Below are 22240 nucleotides of genomic sequence, written 5' to 3' on the forward strand. Positions count from 1 at the left end.
GCACTAATAATGGAGCTGGATGGTGGTTTAGGGATAGTACATTCCATCACGTGTGAGAAACAGCTCTAAGTCTTATTCTTTAACAGTGATGAGTGAAGGTGTTAAAAAGATGTCCTGCCCAGGAGGGAAAACGCTCAGATGCTCCTTACTTGGTTTCTCTAACTCGAGACACAGTGAAGACCAGCTACACGGATGTAATACACAAACTCAGGCATCATTCCAATCGGCCGGGCTTACCCGGACGGCCCTGGTGGTCAGGGACGCTCTCTCCTGGTTTATACGCTCAGGAGGCTGAAACTCCTTACCAAATATTCCCATTGTACTTTGGGATGTTGAGTATTGAGGGACAGATTAGAAAGCGTTTCTACAGCAATGACACATGTCCAGACACTGTTCATTTCTGTATTTTTCTGGCACAAAATAACAAACTGTCTATTTTTAAATTTTCAATAAAATAATCTCAGGAGAAATAGAAAGTGAATCCATTACCTGGTCCTTCATGCTCTTCCCTAAGTCTTTCACGTCTTTCATGTTAATGGCGTTCTTCCCTCCCTTTTCCTTTCCCTTCTTCTTGTTTTTCTTTTTGAACAAGCATTTCTTACAGATACAAAAGCAACAGGTCAAGACTAAAAGGACTGCAACTATGGCTATGGCAATTAAGGCCCACGGTGGCACTGAAAGAAAAAAAAAAAAGGGAAGGTTCTGTTAGTAAGGAAACATAGGCAAAACCTTTAAATTCACGGTGTTCATGCTTACAGAGCTATTCACTCTTTCATTCGTATTATTGTGCTCTGAGCAGTCTGTTCTGCGTGGCTTCATCCATGTCTTCCGCCCAGAGTGTTTCTATCGTTTCCACTGCGCCCTTCCAGGTATGTCACATGTCATCTCCTCCCTGTGGCTTTTCTGGTCTCTCCAAGCTGGGTTTCCTTGAATCCATTCCTTCATTTCTGGAGTTGGAACTCTGAGTTGGAGAACTGGCTCCATCATTTACTAGCTGTGTGACGTTGGGTGAGTTGGCTAACCTCTCTGTCTCAGTATCCTCATCTCAGCAGTGGAAGTAAATTGGAAGGTATCTCATAGTCCTCTTGAAGAGTCAGATGCAGTGCTTGGCACGTGGCAAACCTTAATAAATATTAGCTTCTATTACACATCTATCAAATACTGCAGGCTCAGTTGAAGTGGGGGACCATTAATCAAATCAACAGAAAAACAAACGTAAAATCGTAGCAGTAGTGAAGGTTAGGAAGAAGGACTTGGTGCTCTGAAAGCTGAGCTTGGGGAGGTTTTCCCACTTGGTCTCTGAAGGCAGGGCCATTGTCATAAAACCAGCCTTGATTCAGGCTTGGCCACTCACAGGCTGTGTGATGGGCCAGGTTCCCGAACTCTTTGGAATTTGTGTTTTCTTCTCTATAAAGTGAAGCTCATGGTGGCACTCATTTCATCTCCTTTCAAGACTGAGTTAAGAGACTGAAAAACCTTAGAATGGCATCAGCGCATAGTAAGAATTCACTTAATAATAGCTATTTTTTGATATTCAAGGCATAGGGCTCTGTTGGGGCTGCCCCAGCTCAGAGTACATCTAGGGACATAAGACACATAGAAAGAGGCGTTTAACTCCTCGGAGAGGAGTTCGGTGGATGTGCTCAGAAATGGAGAGGAGGAAGAAAGAGTTTTTGGTTAAGGGCAGAGACTTTGAATTTGCAGGCCCTATTTAATAAAGTGTGTACAAACAAGGACACTCAGAGCTGCTTTTCCTGTTACGAGTTGTCCAGCTACTAAAATAACTGTTTTCTTATTTAGCTTCCCCTTCACACGTGCTTGTAAGAAAAAATTAGCTCTCATAGAAACACAGAGGATTTCAGTTTGCCTGGAAAGTAATCATTCAACTATTGAGATTAATCAGAAGTAGTAATTAGATTTGCCTGTTGCAATCAAAAAAGACATGGCGCCCTGAAATTGTAAGAAAAAATGCTATTTTCTACTTGCTACATAAACATCATTAATATCAACGATTGCCGAACACAAGTCAGGAGTACCTGGACAATGGAGAAACACTTAAAAATTAACTTTTCTTCAAAATTGAGAAAACCCACTCTTGGCTCCCTGTGCATTTAGCTGTATCACGGAGAACACTTACCAGGCATATTCTGGCTCCTGAAAGGTGACTGGGTGTTAACCTGAGGACGCGTAAAGCCGTATCTTTTGAATGGTGTTTTCAGTCAAAGACAGATTGGTGTGGAAGTTATAGATGAGCCCTGTTTCCTTATAGTTCTCTAATCTCATTAAGCAACGGAAAAAAAGAAAAGTAAGTGTGTGTAACCAATGATATCATAGTAGTGCCTTTGAAAGAGCCTACCTCTTTGGGGCTAGTGAAAACCTTGCTGAGTGAGCGAGGGGGCCTCGGTATTCACTGCAGGCAAGGCAGGATCGATAAGGACCCTTCATTTTGAACCTCGTAATTTATTCTCCTAGTCAGACTTGTGTGATAGTCTCTCAGAGAGCCACATAAAAGTCTCTTAAATTACTTGGATAAGACAGAGATCATTTGACCACTTTACAAAGGAAGACAGGCAGTGAAAGCACAGGAACACTATATAAAAAGAGTTAAAGAGAGAGGAACAAGGATGACAGGAAGAAATTTGAAATTGGTGCAACTCGAAAGTGAATTATAACCACTGGGAAAAAAAACATGTTTGACTTCTATTTCTTACGGTGCAGCTGTCTTCTAGCTTCACTTTCAGTTGATCTTCTGAAGAGCTTAATTTTAACTTTGACTCTGCTTTATTGAGTATATGAAACAAGCAAACATTCTCTCACAATTTACTGGTACCTTTAGACAGAATAAAAAAAAGCTTTAATGCATTAACTTTGTGTACCCATCTGAAAACTGGACTGAAGGGATGATGATACACCATTTTCAATGAAAGGCAGTTGAGTTGAATTTTAATGTGGACCATTTTATTCAGTTTTGTAGAGCAACTCAATATTTAGAACTTGGTAAGTTGAACAAGAAATACCATCCACGGTCTTATTACTTTGTAATACTTATAGAAATATGTTTTGTTATTAGTGAGGAAATCTCATGAAGGCTGCTTTGGCTTGCACTACAATTTTATTGAAGACCTTGTCGTGAGCCAGTAGCTGTGTTACATCTTTACGCACATGACTTCACGGAATCTTCGCAGAAGTTTTGTTCGTTATCCCTTCAGTTTTAAAAAGGAAAAACTATAGATGGACTAGTAGGAGAAATTCTAACATATTTTCACATTTTTATGTTAAAATGTGCGCCTCATAAATGTAAACAAAGGAAAAACCCTTGTCTTGCTCTGAAGCCTATTTAAATAGGACTTTTTACATTTGAGAAAAAAATGGAGACAATAAAAAATAGCATAAGATGCTGCCAAGAGTCATTTCTTTAATATAAAATACAGTTTCAATCAAAAATAGGCTCATTGAAATATTGCTACCGGCAGAAAGCTCTCAGTTTATTGCTACCCAGCTATCATTAAATGGAATTTTACAGCATGAATTTTAACATTTAACTTAGGGACCTTGAAATAGAAAATAATAGACTAATGTAAAAACTCTCCATTAAAAATGTTATTTTCATCTTCTACTTAATGAATTAATCTCACATATCATTTAACCTGAAGATAAACTGGTGCGTTAGAATGAAGTCAAAGTCAATTCTGCTTGTGATGTTTTATCTTAGACTTTGTGGTAGGCAGAAGATTAACGCCTCAAAAATGTCCACATTCTTATCCCTGGAACCTGTGAATGTGTTACCTTACAAATCAGAAAGAACTTTGCACATGTGATTAAGGATCTTGAAACAGTGCGTTTATCCTAGGTTACTGAGTGGATCCCTGCGTCATCACTTATGGTCCTTCTAAGTGAAAAACGTAGGCAGGAGTTCCAGAATCAGAGATTTGAAGATTCTTGTGCTGCTGATTTTGAAGACTGAGGAAGGGACCATGAGCCAAGGAATGTAGGGGACCTCCAGCAGTCGGAAAAGGCAGGGAGATGGATTTTCTCCTACCGCTTGAGGAAGAATTAGTTCACCTAGCCATTAAAAACATAGTAAGGAGGTTCCTCAAAAAATTAAAAATGAGCTGCCATGTGCTGCAGTCCCACTCAGGGTATTTATTGAAGGAAACAAACATGATCACCATCTTAGAGAGAGGTCTGCATCCCACGTTCATTAAAGTTGTATTCACAAGATATGCAAAGAACCTCCTTGTCCGTCCACCCATGAATGGATAAAGAAAATACGCGGATAAGGAGACTTTTCTTTAACGGGAAGGTGGCCTCTGCCGTTTGCGACGACGCGGAGGACTACTAGGAGCACCACGTTCGACAAAAGGTCGGACAGATGCAAATCGAGTGGGAAAAAATCATGTGTGACGTCGCGCACGTGTGCAACCTACGAAACTGGAACTCGGAGTAACAGGAGGAGGAGGGCTGGGAGTGGGGAGATGCTGGTCCGAGGGCACAAAGTTTCCGTTCTAAGGAGAAAGCTCTGGGGTCTCACATAAAGCACGGGGGACCACAGTTAACAGCACTGCCTTTTATACTTGAAATCTGCTCAGAGTAGATCTCGAATGCTCTCACTACCTACGCAGGAAAAGGTAATGACGTGAGGTGATGGGTGTGTTAGCCGCCGTTGTTGTGGTAGTCGTTTCCCAATATATGCATACCTCAAATCATCACATTGCACACCCTAAGCGTATACAACGTTACTGTTAATTGCCTATCAGTGAAGTTGTGAAAAAAGAGAGAAGGAATCAGCCCTACTGACATGCTGATTTTAGCTTAGTGAAAGCCATTTTGGACTTCTGACCTCCCAAGGCAGGAAATAATACATTTGGGTGGTTTTAAACCAGTGAATTTGTAGTAAGTAATTCCAGCAGCAATGGGAAACTCAAGAGTGAGAAAGCAGACCTCAAGAGATGTATGACATGGGTTGCATACAGATGACCACGACTGCAGTATTGGGGCTGTTTCTGTATACTCGGTGACCTCTCCTTAGTCACTCCTTTTATCTACCCCTTCGGCAACCATTTTCGTGGTGCGAACAGAGCAGCCAAGAATCTTGCAGAGAGAACCAGTGGTTTTCTTCTGGCTAAGCTCAAAACAACATTGCCTGTGGTATAAAAAAGTATTGATTATACACTCCTTCTTGACATTTTCTTCTTCTTTTTTTTTTTTTGAATTTTTAAATATGTAAAAAGGACAGTCGATTTGCAGTGTTCTATCAATTTCTTCTGTACAGCAGTGTGACCCAGGGCCTCTGTTTCTACTGCCCTTACCCGTCCCTCCTTCACTGGTTCGGACCGTCTTTTCTCCCAGTCCCAAGTGGTGGATGGCGCTGTCAATCAGGGCACCTAGCTCCCGGCTCGCCTTGCACTCCCTCATTGTTGAGCACATCCTTTTCCAGCCTTAAACCTGGACGTCAGTTCCTGTCCCTTCTGTGCTCTAGAACTGTGTTCCCAACCGCGCATCACACATTTCCTACGAAACTCTCATCTTCTCAAAGCAGTTCTCAAATGAGGTACGTGGCTTCTGTCGGTACGTCCGTCACTCCCGGCTTCTCGGCATTGGAACCACGTGGAAATTCTAATTCCCAAATCCAACTGACTGGCAAGTCCTCTTACTTCTCCTTTGATGCCTTTTACACGTTTCCTTGACCTCTATCTTGGCTTGGGAGGTTGGGGCCTGACGTTACGTCCCATCTGATTTCTCTTCCAATCAGTTATCGCTTGTTTTCATTTTACCCATTTATTGTCATTGGACACAATGTGCAAAACCACAACTTCCACGTATTTCGTGCCTAGATTTCACTGTCCTTCGTGACTGGACCCGTCCCACCTATCCACCTGTCTTTCTCACTGCTCTCCCACACCCACCTGTAGTCCCATCACATGGGCAACTCATAGCACTTTGCTCAATTAAACCCCCCTATTTTCCTGAACCAGGTCCTTCTTTTTTGAAATGCTCTTTTATTTCCTCTTTAGTCATCTAAATAATACTTATTTTTCAAGACTCGACATAAGTCTCACTTAGTGTTGACAGTTTTAAATAAAACTATTGCATATATTTGCTGAAACTTCCTCCTCCCATCCAGTGGGAAATAGTGACTGTGAGGTATAAATACATTGGGTGGTTTGTGAGACTGGTATGAAAAAGATGCCTTATGTAAAAATGAGAATACAAATATGTAAAAATGTGTAAAAGTATTTAAATAAATCTCTTCCTACACATGAAATTCACTTCTTGCTGAATCAAAGCTCAGCTCTTTGTAGATCATCCATGACATGAAGCAATGATAGTTAAATACAAATGTAGTAAAAAGAACTTGGAACCAGCTAGAAACAAATTTTCTTTTCTTTCTTTCTTTTTTTTTTTTTCAGAAATTTTCATTAGCTGGCCTTCTGTTGGAGAAACCCCCCTCAAAATATTTTCCCTTACCATGGGAGGCTGTTCTTTCATGGGAAATAGACAGTTTAAAGAAGTAATTATTTAATCAAACACATATATGTTGAGCATCTAATACATGTCAAGCATTTTTCTTGGGTCTGGGATACAGGGCTAAGCCTGGTTTGCACAATCATGAAGCTTACCATCGACTCCTCAGGTGTTAAAATCTAGGTCAAATTTACTTTTTAAAGAAGTAAATTTCTTAGGTTTGCCAAGCTCAGTTCTCACAACATAATACGGGATGTTTTCAGATGGAAACTCCATGGCTTAATATGCTCCTGAGGACAAATTCAGAGCTCCAGGGGTACATTTATTGATGAACTCAACTAGCAAATATTCTTTCTACAATAAAAAAGTAAATAGCAAATGGAAAAGCCTCATTTTTCCCCCCAGGGAGTTTTGGCACTAAATAAATTTCTTAAATTATTTAAAGAGCCCTAACATTCACTTTCTAAAACAGCAGACACTCTAAATATCCTTTTCTTTAATACAGCAAGACGTGTCCTTTTCCTTAAGAGATGAGCAAATCAAAGGCAAAAGCCTCACCAAAAACAAGGGTATTACAGAGAGTACACTTATAAAAGGGAAAATTGTAGCACTGCTGTAGCAGCCATGTGCGTCAAGTTTCTGCTCCCAAATCTCAACTTTGCTCATCAAAGGCTGACATTGTGCCTCAGACCTCCAGAAAGAGCATAAAGCGAGAGGAGCTTTTGCTAATTTACGCCGAGTGCCCTGTGGCTAGAGGGAGGTGTACTCAAGCTCTTCGCCTTCTGAGCTCTCACTTCCAGAGATTATTCTGCATTGTCTAAAAGAGTGACTCCGCACTCTCTGATCAACGGTGCTCTGTAGGTCTTAGAGGGATCGAGGGAAACCCACGTCCCCATTGTCTTGAGCTCGAGGAAGTGTGGAGAGGACAGTCCGGGAGATACACCACCGTCTGGCACGTGTGCTCCTACTTAATCCCACGTCCTTAGCTTGGATGCTCTCCTCCCTTGCTCCCGGTCAGCTACTGCAGTCTCCGAGGTTGGTAAATTTTGGTGCATTTACTCATTGGGTTCAAGGATTAATTGTGGGCAAAACATACTGGCTTTTGTCTTTATGCCTTGGTTTCACTTTCTAGGCATCTCTGCTTATCAGTCCTATTCCCATTCTTCATATTAAGAAACAACCTTGAATCCATAACTCTTCGGCACCATGAGCCACTTTCCCTCTCTGAGAATTTTAAGCTGTATATTACATTAGTCTTCTCTGTTTCATCAAGAGCCTCAAGATGACACAGGCCGTGGCTGTGGCCACTATAAAGATTCAGTAATATCGTCAAGTGTTTTCTTTCTTTTATTTATTTATTTTTAGGGCTACACCTGCGGCATATGGAATTTCCCGGGCTAGGGGTCGAATCGGAACCACAGCTGCCAGCCTACACCACAGTCCCAGCAACGCGGAGTCCAAGCCAGGTCTGCGACCTACACCACAGCTCACGGCAACGACGGATCCCTGATCCACTGAGCAAGGCCAGGGACAGAACCTGCATCCTCACGGATACTAGTTGGACTCATTTCTGCTGTGCTATAATAGGAGCTCCCTCTTCAAGCATTTTCTGCTTTTGCTTTATCTTTCTTTTGTCATATGAGAGCCTCGCTACTGCACAAAGGTCTGTGTAATTGTGCAAATAACATATATAATCTTCATTCTTACATTTACTGAAGATTTTTGCCAATTTTTACTCAAAGCAATCATCTTTCTAGATCATCCTACATTGATGCAAGGTACAGAATACAACAAATAATTTTGCTATAAACCAGTAGGAAAAATAATCTGTATTTTAAAGCTTTGCTTTTAGATGGTTTATAGATAATTATTAAAAACACACAAGGGTAATCATTTTTCAAAAATCGGCCAAAAAGTAAGACTTGAATTTTAAAGCTTTTTCTAAATTACAGAGTGCCAATAGGAAAAACAGCTTGGGAAATATGTAGATTAGTATACTCATTAACCACCTCTGGAGACCACATTAAGTGCAAAATTTGAAATAGAGTATGAAGTCATTCAGAACATGGCTTAAGATTAAACCAACCGTCAAAGGTCAGAATGAAGAATTTCTCATTATAGGATGAAATGGCTTCAAAGACCACATATTCCTGGCTTCTGGGTACGAAACACCCTTCGTTTCTCCGTTCTCCTTAGAATGGCAGTTCTCAGCCCCTTTTGAATTCTGTGCCCTTTCTAAAAGGTGACAAAAGCTATGGGAACGTATGTGCATGTGTGCGTGAAATGTCCACACAGTTGAGCGTGTGGTGTATCGCTGTGGAGACAACAGTTTCCTGGGTCTGGAAGACCCCTGGACCTGGAATTAGAACCTTTTTCCCCAGAGCATCAGGTGAAATTGACCAAGACGAGTGAGTTAGGGGGGAAAGCCTTCCTGCATTTGGTCACGTAACCTTTCACTTATTTCTCGAGGAGCTTATGGAGACAAACTCCTGGGCAGAGAACTCAAAGAGGTAGGAGGCAGTCAGAGGAAAACAGGACTTGAGCAGAGGGGTGGGCTCTGCAGGTGACCGGCTGGAGAAGGGCAAGGAGAAAGGTCCTAGGGGTCAGGGAAGGCTTCACGGAGGAGGTGAATCTGCAGGTGGGTTCTGAAGCCTTGCTTGTTACACAGTGAAGTTGCTTTGGGGGCGCCCTGGTCCCCCGCTTCCCTTCCTGACTCCCTCCCCTCTTGTCTTTCTCCCTCCTCCCGTGGCTTCCCTTCTCTCCTTTGGGTTCTAGACTGCTTTTAATGTAATTTTAGTGCAATTTACAACCCCGTGATGACCCTGTTTAAATAGAGCTCTCGAATAAGACATAGACAGGAAAGTCTACGTTAGACTTTTAAAAAATCCTCGTAAATGAAAAGACATTTCCTTGACGTCAGCACATGTGGCCTTCCCTAAGCCACCTTGAGAGAATTACTCTCTGAAGAATATGTTCCACGTCTCCCCGAGCAGAGTTCTGTTTAGCTTTGCACTAGGAGCCCCGACAAACAGTAAACGGGAAGATGTGTTTGTATAAATATGCTGTCAAAAGGATCCAAGTCGCCAACTTGAGTCAGGCACTGGCGGCTTTTTAAGGTGGATAGATTGTGTAAAACATAATATAGGAGAGAGACTCATTCATTTACCCATCCATTTTTTTTTTTTTTGGCCACCCCCCCCAGAGATCGGATCTAAGCTGCAGTTGTGACCTAAGCCATAGCTGCAGCAGTGCCAGATCCTTAGCATTCAGCAAGAAACGTCAATAACCTGAAGAAGTTATTCAGCCAGGACTCTGAATTTACTCAGTAGTGACGTACATGATGAAATCAGATCAGTGGAGAGATGCTCTGATAAAAAAATGTATCAATGTATAGGTTGTTGTTTTGTGCTTATCAAAGCAGTATATTTTAAGATTTTTTGTGTTAACAGCTTTTTAAGCACATATGGGCAAAGAGACTGATTTCCAATTTTATTAAATTTTAAAGTTTTTATAAGTAATTCTATAAGTTCCCATCACGGTTCAATGGAAACGAATCTGACTAGCATCCTTGATTGGTGCAGGATCCATCTTGACAGCAAAAGTTCATTGACTGAAGCCCATTTTACTGCACAGGTATTACTCAAGTACTTAATTTTATAAAATGTCTATAATAATCTGCTCTCAACGATAAGGTACAGTCATCCATATTTTCATGATACTGGCATGGCAGCAATGTGACATGGAAAACGCTGGGTCTTCTGCAGCCATAAGCCCTCACGCAAATTTCAGGGGGTTTAGATAAGGCTCCCGAGTTGGCCCAGGAGCTTGCTGTCTGCAGTCACCAGGGAGAAGTGTGTTGGCAAACGGAGAGGGATGCTGGGTAAGTTGGCAGAAGTGAAGGTGTTTCATGGGCTAATCAGTTCTGAGGCCCTGGGAAGTTTGTAGCAGGTTCCAGTCATGCTGTGGACAACACAATTTGGTGGTTAAAGGGAAAGCCATTTATCCTGCAAAATTTGTCGCACGTTTCTCTTGGGTTTTGATTTCCAAGTTAAAAACGAAAAAAGAATTCTGTCTCAGGTACTTCTTCCCACAGGGGAAGCTGATTTTCCTCCTGCCTGGCAGGAAGGCCAAGTCTTCAAAATAAGCACGTCTTGGACTCTGATCCAACGAGTGCTTGGTTTTCGATGCTTTGAATTTGGTCACCTGTGTGTCTTTAATTTGTTTTTTGTTGTTGGCAGAGATGGCCAAAGGGAAAAAAAATCTATTCCAAGAGTTGACCATGGCTCCTGTTGATAGCTTTGACTTAATTCAATAGCTGAGAATCTGCTTGTTTCTTTACTAAGCAGTTTAATATTACGATTAAATCCAATGTTGATAGAATGTCAGCTAAAGGGGCAGATATATTCTCTGCTTTCCTATGTTCTTTTACAACAGAAGGAAGAAACAAACAAAAATGCCACTTGGTTTTGTTACCTGCTTTTTGGAAAATTTTTCTCCTGTACTTCCTGCTTATTATTCTAGCAGCAAATGACACGCTTTGAGCATTCCCTATAAGCTGGAGAGATTTGATTGCACGGACAGGAGAACTGTGTGGTTGCTTTGCCTGAGCCAAGGAGAGCAGGAGGTTCCAGTCTTGCCAGGCATGAAAGGGAAGAGTCAGGTTCATTAAGTTCATTCCTATACAAAGTGACAGGTAGACGACAGGGCAAACAAAGCTGCTTGCTTGTCTAGCTCTCTCCGCAGGACATTCTTCCTTGATTATCCTACAATTGCTGCTGCTATAGACAAAACTTACTAATTTTCCTCTCCAACTGTTGTTTTCTGTGTTCTCGCCATCTATTTCTCTCCAAGGCAGTTTTATCTGTCACATCCCCAATTTGTAGCATCATTTCTTCTTCTGGTTTCCTTGTTCTTAGATAGGAACTTTCATTTTTAATTTACAGCTCCCACGATCTTTGATTTATTTTCTCTTCTTGCTTTTGAAGGAGTTTCCTTATGCCCGTCAATCTTGTATACAGTGACTTTTTTTTTTTTTTTTTTTTTGCTCACACCCATGACATATGGAAGTCTCCTGGCCGGGGACCGAATGCAAGCCACAGTGGTGACCTGCACCACAGCTGCAGCAACACTGGATACTTAGTCTGTTGCACCACAGTGGGACTTCTATGGTGACTTTTTCTTTATTGATCTAGAGCTTGTATTTCTAAACACCATAGCCGTGAGCATGCGACCTCAAGGCCTTACATGAACCTTGATGGTTCTGGTAGGTTTTCACAGATCTCCACGAGGAGGGCAGGATTCCCTTTATTCTTTTCTCTTTGAACACTCAGTTATTTCTTTGCATGACTCTCAACTTGCTCCGGACGTCCACGTGCATCCTTGCATCCTTTGCGTGTCCCCTCATCCGCATTTATTCATGCCTTCTGACCTGTGCTATCGCGTGTTGATCCTTGCTTTTTAGTAGCTTTGTGATTTGACTCGTCACCGTGAGGTGACAAACTGCAGGGGATACTATCATCTTCTGCTGCCTCTCTGAAGCATCAGTGGGGTTGGATGCATGTCAGTCTTAGGTAAATGCTGCTGAAGAAATGACAGTACAGTTGGAGGGAGATACAACCTTCTTCAAATATCGTTGACACGTGGTGAAGGCCTGGCTCCGAGCATAAAAGCATACTTTTCAAGCATACTAGACATCAAATTCTGATGAAACTTGAGCGATAAATCAACTTTTCCAGATTATTTAGAAAACTGGTGTAAGTATCGCTTATTTTTTTATTTCCAGTTGCACTATGGAAAAAGCAGTAAGGCTCATTTTTTTTTTTCCTGTCGGTTATTTTTTTGTAAAGAATTCTTAGGTTGTATCTCCTCTTGAAAAGATTCTTAAAATTATATGAGTAATGCGGATGTGGTTTTCCCCTTCTTATAGCTAGCACCTGCAGTCTCCACCAATGCAGTTTCTCATTTATAGTTCTTTCATTTTAGGACACCCTTTCGCATCACCCAAACTAATTTGACACTCAAAGCCAAATTGGAGCGTAGCTGGAGTGGAGGCAGCATCTCCATTTTATGGACCAGAACACTGAGCATGTGAACTGTGGCTTTTGCAGTGTGAGTCCAACTTGGGGAGCAGACGTAGGACTCTGGGGTCCAATTTTCATGCTCTTTCACACATTCTGGCATTCTGTTGTGTCCACACCAAAAAATGAGCAAGTGTTCACTAATAATATTACTGCCAGCAAGAGTTAAATTTTCCAAGTGTTTGTGTATCGCCGTCAGCCTTCTTTTAACTGAAATAGTTTTTAATTGTTTATGCCAAGTCAATGAAAATCCTTTGTCAAAAATATTATTGATAATAATCGTAACAACAGAATATCAGATAATCCATGTCATGGATCATTACTCCAAGTTCTACCACTTAATCCAGTTATTTAAACTTTCTGAACCTCAGTTTCACCATCTGTAATGTGGGAAGAGGGCGGAGCAAGGAGATCACAAACTGTGATTTGTGATACGTAAATTTGTAGAATGCAAACTAAGAATGGGGGATGATATGAGGCAAGTTTTAAATGTCAGTTACTACTTGTGAGCAATTCCTATTACATTTCACAACTTGAAAATGCTTAAAACTTGGCTGAAAAACAAGTTCTAAGACTCACGTAGATAAAAAATGAAACAAGCAATTTTGTATGTATTACATAACTCCCAGTATATTCCATGTGTTCTGCCTTAACGATATATCAGAATGTCTGGGTAACATTCTAAAATAAAGATTGCTGTCAAAAACCTGCAAGGCAAAGCATTTTGGTAGTGATCAAGCTGTGCATGGATAAATAGTAGAAGGAATAAATCAGACTTTTGGGGAGAACAAATACTAGCCCTTGAGAATCACACTGGCCAACAATTGTTTATGTTCTTCAAACAATGTAAGCAGCATTAGAAGAGTATTAAATGTGTACTAATGGAAATAAATGTGTAGTATTTTGTATTTTCAATAATTTGTCAGCCCAGCTAGCACTTTCTAAGGCAAATGTTTTTTACACGACAGTAAAGATATCAGTGGCAAGATTTTACTATTTCTACCGGCAAAATGGTAGGTTTTTTTTGAACACACTCCCAATTGTATAGTACTTATGCATTAATAACAAGATGCTCTTGGATGCTGTTTTTGTTCTCCTTAAAAATTGGCCAAGTATTAGATAAGTGACAGAAAAGCTGCCTTGATTTCAGCAATTATTTACATATTTAAATTACCAATTTTTATTAGGAACCAACTTTGATTTGATACCATTAGTTTCCACTTAATTTATAAAACAGTTTGGTTTATTGTTTCATTTAGGTGATATTATCCTCACTTGCAGATGGTAAATCTCAAGTACCAAAAGTAATATGACTCTCCTAAGATTCTCGGGACAAAACCATGGTCCAGTCTCCAGCTCAGTCCTTTAAACATGGAGCTCTTTCTGCTCGTCCAGTCTCTGATGATGCTTTCACATCCATGGGCGCTAGGATTTAAACTCGCCCAGGGTCACAGCTTTTGGGCCTTGACTATTGACATCCTTCCAGTGTCGTCATCGTTTATAAAAAATACTTATTTTCTGCTGTCTTTGCTCGTAATTTTCAAGTAAATTAGGTTAGAAGCCTATAGATTTCTTCTGGTGGTTTTGACTGGAACTGACACACTAGCTGAAATTCACATTTAATATGACTTAGTAAAAATAGTGAAATAGAAGATTTTCTTTATCGATTAAAAACTATGAAACTTGGGAGCAGGGGTAGCTGGTTATTTTTTTCCCCAGTATTTTACTTACGTGTAACCCTCAAAGTGAAGAACCTGGTAACTGGGTAAATATTTCAGTGTTGACATGTTTCCTTAAAGGATTATTAAATCCATATAGTCCCCGAAAGACATGGAATTGTCTTAGTGGACTAGTAGTAGCCTTTTAAGATTCTTTAGAAAAGGACAGTGGATCCATTATTTAACATACTGAGACAAAAGCCTCCCAAGCAATATAAAACTTTGTTTGAAGTTCCTCTTAATGATTTTAAATGAAATAATAAAAAAATGGAGAATTTGGTGAACTGATTTGGGTAAATCTTTTTGACTGAAGGTCAAACTATCACCTCTGAAAAAGATGTTTCCTTTGATATTGATGAGCAGAAGGAGGAAAAGAGCAGATCACTGAAAACATCATTAGAAGTCTGGAAAGAAAAAGTGAGAGGGAGTGCTATCTCTGTTGGGAAAGCACTCCCCTGGCCACAGAAGGATAGCTCATTGACTTAAAAGTGGCAGTCGATTGCACGAAGTCATTTCTTTAATCAGTGCTCCTTAAAGTCCGATTGTGCATTTGAGACAAATAGAACAAAACGAGGAATGCATTCTATGGCCATTGCCAAAGGGGCAGTTAGTGACGCCATGTCTCCGTTAACCTGCGTCAGCTTCCTTTTTGAACCTGGTGTTCCTGCATGTCACTCCCGGTCCTTCTTGAAGCATATGGTGCTCTCTTGTGCACTGATTTTTTTTTTCTCTTTTTCATTCACTCCACCTTCTCTGTGGACTGCTTCATGCATACATTATAATGTGAGGGAGTCGAGAGAGGGAAGAAGACAGAGTTTGGGGAGGCTACTTAGGGGCGATGGTTCATGGGCACTTCTGATTGTCTCTGAGCAGACATCTAAATGGAGAAATAGGGAGAGGAGGTTGTCATTGTCTGAGAGTGGCATACATTTTCAGAAGAGCTGAAGAGCCACCTCGGCTTCAGCAGGGCTCAGAAGCAGGTGGAGAAAGCATTTGGTCCCTCCTCTCTCCTCCGTTGTGAAAAGGGTGTTGGTTGCTTTACTTAAGGATTGTATGGGTGAGAATCTCAGGCACAGTCTCAAAAATACAAATGTAAAAATGATTAAGATGAGCTTAAAGAGGTAGGTTCTTTTGTTAAGTTCCAGTAGTCTGTGTAATAGGACACGTGACATAATTACGTAATATTTAATGTTAAAACTGATCTTGGCTGTAGTCCTCGCCCTGGACCCTCATAATCAAAACCAAAGACTTTCCAACAGCTGATGCTAACACCTACGGCTGGAAAAATATTAGGGAAGGGTGATGAGGTTGGAATTAGATAGAAGTTTCTTTTTCTTCAGAAAAATGGCATAAATACTGTTCATTGTGAGTGATTTGTAGTTTTCTAGGCAAAAGTCCAACTATGGTATAAAACAAAATAGACTCCTTGGGAAAAAAGCAAAGTATAAGGAGAAAAAATCTTATTAACACAACTGATCAGAATCATCACTAATATACAATAGTGGAAAGTAAGTTTCTAAAGTGGCTCAAACATAATGATTGAATATCTTGTTATGAAGTAACACCCAAGAGTTTTTCCTTTCTAGATCTGAATAGATTTGGATTAATTGTCCTCATAGAAGAGTTATTTTGACATTACACCAATATAATTTGATTTTTAGTTAAGATAAATGTTTTTGTGTGAATTTTAATAAATGTGAAATTGAGTAACTGAAACAGTAAAATCACAGAAAATCAGTTATAATGCTATATATTACTTTAACCCATCCTGGTATATGAAAAGGTAGTAGAGGTTTGGAATCAAAGAATCCTGAGTTTAAAGCACAGTGAGTCTTTCCCTTCTTTGAGCCTTTATTTCTCTACACGAGAAGTGGGGATAACATTATCATAATAATAACTGGGAGAATCCCATGAGATGAAACATCTGACACTGTTACAGATAAGGTTTAATAAGTGCTAATTCTCTTTCCCATTTTTGAAAAAAGAAATAAATACCAAATTCTGTTCTATACTTTGGTATTTTTCATTCTGAAAGTATTTTTTTTTTGGTAACATACTTAAAATAATTAGACCCAAACAATAAAACTATATGAAATCTACTGGATTTCCTTAAAGACCTAGTTCTATTTGCTTTTCTCAAAAATTAAAGGAAAAGGGAGTTCCCACTGTGGCTCAGGGGAAATGAATATGACTATAGCATCCATGAGGATGCAGGTGAAACCCCCGGCCTCACTCACTGGGTTAAGGGTCCAGTGTTGCCATGAGCTGTGATGTAGGTTGAAGATGTGGCTTGGATCTGGCATGGCTGTGGCTGTGGTGTAGGCTGGCAGTTACAGCTCCCATTGGACCCCTAGCCTGGGAATCTCCATATGCCGTGGGTGCAGCTCTGAAAATAAAAATAATAAAAAATAAAAAGGAAAAGAAATCGGCCCAATGTAATTTCTACAACTTGGAAAGAATATAGATACCCTAGAGTTAATCCAGCATCAAATAAAGAAGACATTGAAATCTTAGCCAGTGGGCTCCTAAGAGAATTGAGGACCTGTTTGCTGAGAAGGGAGAGTGACAGAAAATAAACAGAGAGTAGCAGACAGATTAAAAATACTGGGGGCAGAGAGGTGGAAATCTCTTAGGCATTGACACATCCTGAATGAATTTTAAGAGTAGATCTGACACAGATCATTAAATCTTAGAAGCTAACTTGAAGATTAGCAAGTGTTTGTGTTTTTTTCTGCCTGGCTGTCACTTAGACTGTCTCCCTGGGCTTTAGGCATATCACTTGAAAGCACACTAATTCCTGTTTGAGGAACCTCATATTAGTAGAAGACTCCTGGGCACCCAGTGGCTTTTGTTACCCCAAAGAAAAATGACAGGTGAGGGAAGGGATAGAATGCAGGGACTTCCCGGGATGGCCCAGATCCCAACAGTGAGGTGACCGATGGGCCATGGTCAGAGCTCCAAAATGCTTTAGGTGTGGAAAATCCCTGGGTGATTCTTCATATAACACTTTGTCCTTTGAGTGCATAATATTTCAATTTAATAAAATTGCTCCTTTTGCCCTTTAACAGGATGCCTTGAGACCTAGCTCTATGGAAAGAAATGACAGATTTCTATAAAAACGGAATCTTAAATTTTTCTCTTAGGAAAACAATCTAGCATTCATATATGAAGGGTTCTTAGTTTCAGCTTTTGAATATATGACCATCGATGAGAGCAGCGTGGAGCAGAGAAAAATGCAGGGAGAATTAGGAGTCACAGGAAGGATCTCAGCCCCCTGAGAAAGTTCAAACCTGGGAAAGGTGAGGAAATCATGGCTAAGCACCGTCTTGGGCACAAGAGGCCGTCTTGGTTTAGAAAGACGGGACTACCAGACCACAGCAGAATTTTATCTTTGCAGTTCGTGTGAACGGGCCCAGCATTAGTGGAGCATAGGGAGTTGTCACTTTCTGAGAATTAGGGCCGATTTGAAAAGATGTATTGTGGTAATGTTAATTCCATAAATCTGCATTTTTTTAAGCCCAACTTTTTATTTTATTTTATTTTTTCATTGAAGTATAGTTGATGTACAGTGTCACGTCAGTTTCAGGTGCACAGTGCGGGGGTTTAATTATACATTGTCTGTCTGTCTATCCATCTATCTATCTATCTATCTATCTATCTATCTATCTATCCATCCATCCATCCATCCATCCATCCATTTCAGGTGCACAGTGCAGGGTTTTAATTATACATTGTCTGTCTGTCTATCCATCTATCTATCTATCTATCTATCTACCTATCTATCTATCTATCTATCTATCCATCCATCCATCCATCCATCCATCCATCCATTTCAGGTGCACAGTGCAGGGTTTTAATTATACATTGTCTGTCTGTCTTTCCATCTATCCATCTATCTATTTCAGGTGTACAGTGTGGGGGCTTAAATATACTCTGTCTGTCTGTCTGTCTATCTCAGGTGTACAGTGTGGGGGCTTAATTATACACTATCTATCCATCTATCTGTCTGTCTATTTCAGGTGCACAGTGTGGGGGTTTAATTATGCACTGTCTATCCATCTATCTATCCATCTATCCATCTATATATCTATTTCAGGTGCACAGTACAGGGGTTTAATTATACATTGTCTGTCTGTCTATCCATCTATCCATCTATCCATCCATCCATCCATCTATCCATCTATCCATCTCTATGCTTTTACAGATTCTTCTTTCTTATAGGTTATCATAAAATATTGCATATAATTCCCTCTGCTCTGTGGTAGGTCCTTGCTGGTTCTCTTTTGTGAAGAGTAGTGTGTATCTGTTAATCCCAATGTCCTGTTTAAATCTGACTTTATTGCTCAAATGGCATGGCATCCAAATGGAACCTTATGGTATTTGAGGTTCTTTGAGGGAGCATGGTATGCATCAGTTTCCGAAGGCACTTTGGTGTTTACGTATGTGAAGTAAGCCACAAATAAAAATTCCTTCTCGTATTTCTGTAGTATGATGATGATCTGCATTGTTAAGGGCAGGAGTCTTTAAAAGTTTTTCTCTTTGCAGTTCAACTGTTTCTTTACTTCAACTGATCATGACAAAATGCTCATTCAGAATACTCGCTAATTTCAAAGCAACGAAGAGAACCTGACTGGATTTGATCAAAATAAAGTAATTCCAACAGAACAAGAGTAGATAAATTAGAGGTCCTACTCTCAGTTTTATCAAAACAGTGCTGCATCTGAATTTACCCAAGGCCATTGGAAATAAGGAACAGTGACACTAAAACAAAGAAAAATCTTGTTGCAAATTAGACACAGCGAATTTTGCTTTCTGGTTGGGAATACCTGTAAGAAAAATAAATATTTCTGAATCTTTATAGGTGTATTTGATCCTTTCCTTATGTCTCTCCATATAATCAAGTTCTTTTGGAAAGTAAAGCTGATGTATTTTTTTTTAAATATCATAGTTAGGATAGAATTAAGAAATTCTCCTTTTTTTTCTTTAATCATTGTCTTAATTCACATGTCTCATTTAAGATTTAAGCCTACAGGTCTTAGCCTATATAAAATTCAGAATATGTAATAGACAATTCAGTTGAATGCCAGGTATTGTATTTGTAATTTAAATTTAAAAACTGTGAATGTACTTTCACCTTGCCTTAAAGTTAGAGCTCTGAAATACATTTTCTCATAGAACTCTGAATTTTATTTAACTCTAGATATTTATACAAAGGAAGTATTTTTCATTAATTGGAAGAATGTGCAATGGGTGAAGACAGGGGAGAGTAGGAAGAAAAAGCCCAGGTTCAAACTGGTTACATACTGAATATTTAAACTGATTTATATTGAACATTTCCTTCATTTTAAGTGAAAGAAGCTTCCATTTTCAAGTTCTATACCCCCCCCTTTTCCCTACCAGGGCCTCCTTTAATTATAGGGGAGAGTCTTTAAGCCCCCCTCATCCCCACCTCCCCTCCACCATCCTCCCCCAACCATTCTCTTCAGCCCCAAGCCTTTTTCTTAATTTTTAAAATTATGAGTATAGTTGATCTACAGTATCTGTCACCGCTTTCTTGATCACCAAACTTTCAAACTGCCTCTGGCATCCATGTTCGTACAAAGGTTTCATGAGTCTCCTCCTTTATCAGGTCACCTCTTTACCTTTCCCCTTCTTATCCTCAGCAATACACATATATTTAGAGTTGCCTTCACAGTACCTGCAGTTCTGTACTTTTTTCATGATGAATGTTCACGTGATACTACATGGGCTTCTCTAATTCTTTCAAACATACAGTCTAAGTCCAGCAAGAAGGGATAAAGTGTGATGTCCGTTTACCTCACACCAAGCTGGGTACGAAAAGACGATGGATACTGCGGAGGCCACACATGACCACCTCTGCTTGCATTTCCTGTTCCCAAGGGCTCAGCTCTGCGTGAAATTAAGTGTATTTTTATTCCTGCACCTTGCCTTACGGTTTTACCTAAGCGTTCCTAGGAACTGTGTAGACTCTGAGAGAACCCCGGCACGCAGTATGGTGAAATCTCAATAGCGACTCGAACATTCAGCGTTAAGAGAGTCAAAATAGCTACAGCAGAGTTGTCCCCACAGCATGCACGGCTTGTCTCGCAGATTCCCCAAAGACATCCCACATCCCCCGAAATCTTTGCTCTGTGTACTCCGTGTCGTTCGGCTGTCCCTCTATCCTCAGAAGGACCTTCCTAGTTAACGCAAGTGATGCTGTGAGGGGCTTCCCTCCTTTAGGCCTTGATCTAGGTGGGCTTCTCATTTCATGACTTTGTTGGAAAGTCAGGATGCTAAGTCAGAAAAACAAAAGAAACATTAAACCCTGCCTTCCAACACCAGCACAATCATTTTGAAGCCAAATACATCAGGATCGTTATTCTGTACTGTTCTTAATGTGTAGGCCGTCGGGCTGTGTCAGAGAAAGGTGTGCTTGGTCCGTGGGGCTGTGACACAGAAAGGTGTGCTTGGTCCGTGGGGCTGTGTCAGAGAAAGGTGTGCTTGGTCCGTGGGGCTGTGACACAGAAAGGTGTGCTTGGTCCGTGGGGCTGTGTCAGAGAAAGGTGTGCTTGGTCCGTGGGGCTGTGTCACAGAAAGGTGTGCTTTATGCTGGTCTTCTAGGAATGAGATGACGTTTATTTTCATAGTGAATCAGAATAGTCTGTTTTTCCATTAACTGTTTAATTTGCTTCCTCATCTGAGAAGTTGATCTTTTTTTCTCCTTTTTGTAGCCTCACCCTTAGGGACATAAAATGCTAAGAATCAGAGGAAAGGATTTAGTCCGCAGTGTGAGGCATCTTAAAACATTTGGGTTCATTTTCTTCCTACTTTTTCGACTCACTAGGTGTACAGTAAGGTATACTTCTGAGGCCATAACCCAGGCCGTCAGAGAGGATATGGGTGCAAACATCCATTTGCAAAAGTTTTGAGGTTAATAGGGAGCTGCTTTTCTTCTTTCTTTGTTCAATTAACAGTAATGTTCCAGTGGGATGATGATAGATTCCTGGTTTCTGCTTGTTCTGCATCAAAAGTGTGATCTCATTGCAATAGACATTGGCCAGATGATAGATTTAGTTAATAACAGCCATGAAACAAACACAAGATTTAACCTTAATACGTGACTATTAATCGTCACAGTCAGGCTCCAGCTATCAAACATGCTGATTGTCAGTTTTAGAAGGATAGGGGTTAACTATTTTTCCACATCTCAATTAATATACCTTTGTCTACAAAATTGAAAGTGAGTTATTGACTTATTCTAACTTTTAATACATTTTCCTCAGTTTCAGATAAAATTGAATTTCAATACATGATCCTAAATATCTGTTAAGGTGAAATTCAGCAAAACTATCTCATTGCTCTGAATCTTCAGGTTCATTTATCTTAACTACGGCCACACAGAGACTCTTCTATCAAGTTGCTAGAAGCTATTTTTGTTAATAAAATAGTCTCCATTGGAAAGGGTACCAAAGTTTATATTAGGAAGCTTTGATTTTAGATTTCTTAAATTTAAAGGTTAATCACAGATATGTACAAAGAAAAAAAATGCAGTATCCAAACATTGTTTAAATTTCATAATTGCTACTCAAAGATTAAAAATTCAGGAGTTTGTGTACACCGGTCAGAATGGCCATCATTAATAAATCCACAAATAACAAGTGCTGGAGGGGGTGTGGAGAAAAGGGAACCCTCCTACACTGCTGGTGGGAATGTAAACTGGTACAGCCACTATGGAGAACAGTGTGGAGATACCTTAGATATCTATCCATAGAACTTCCATATGACCCTGGAATCCCACTCCTGGGCATACATCCGGACAAAACTCTACTTAAAAGAGACATGTGCACCCGCATGTTCATTGCAGCACTATTCACAATAGCCAGGACATGGAAACAACCCAAATGTCCATCAACAGATGATTGGATTCGGAAGAGGTGGTATATATACACAATGGAATACTACTCAGCCATAAAAAAG

At 40.2% G+C, this 22240-nt stretch overlaps 1 protein-coding gene across 1 annotated transcript in view; it reads right to left on the reverse strand.

The window, feature by feature from the left end:
• Positions 1–22240, reverse strand: part of SYT1 (synaptotagmin 1) — a 523537-nt gene that overhangs the window by 146496 nt on the left and 354801 nt on the right. The window contains exon 6 of the mRNA XM_047788370.1: positions 490–674. Coding sequence (XP_047644326.1) covers positions 490–674 — 185 coding nt within the window. The remainder of the gene's footprint in view (positions 1–489; positions 675–22240) is intronic.

The sequence above is a fragment of the Phacochoerus africanus genome, chromosome 7 (assembly GCF_016906955.1).
Source record: "Phacochoerus africanus isolate WHEZ1 chromosome 7, ROS_Pafr_v1, whole genome shotgun sequence".
NCBI lineage: Eukaryota > Metazoa > Chordata > Mammalia > Artiodactyla > Suidae > Phacochoerus > Phacochoerus africanus.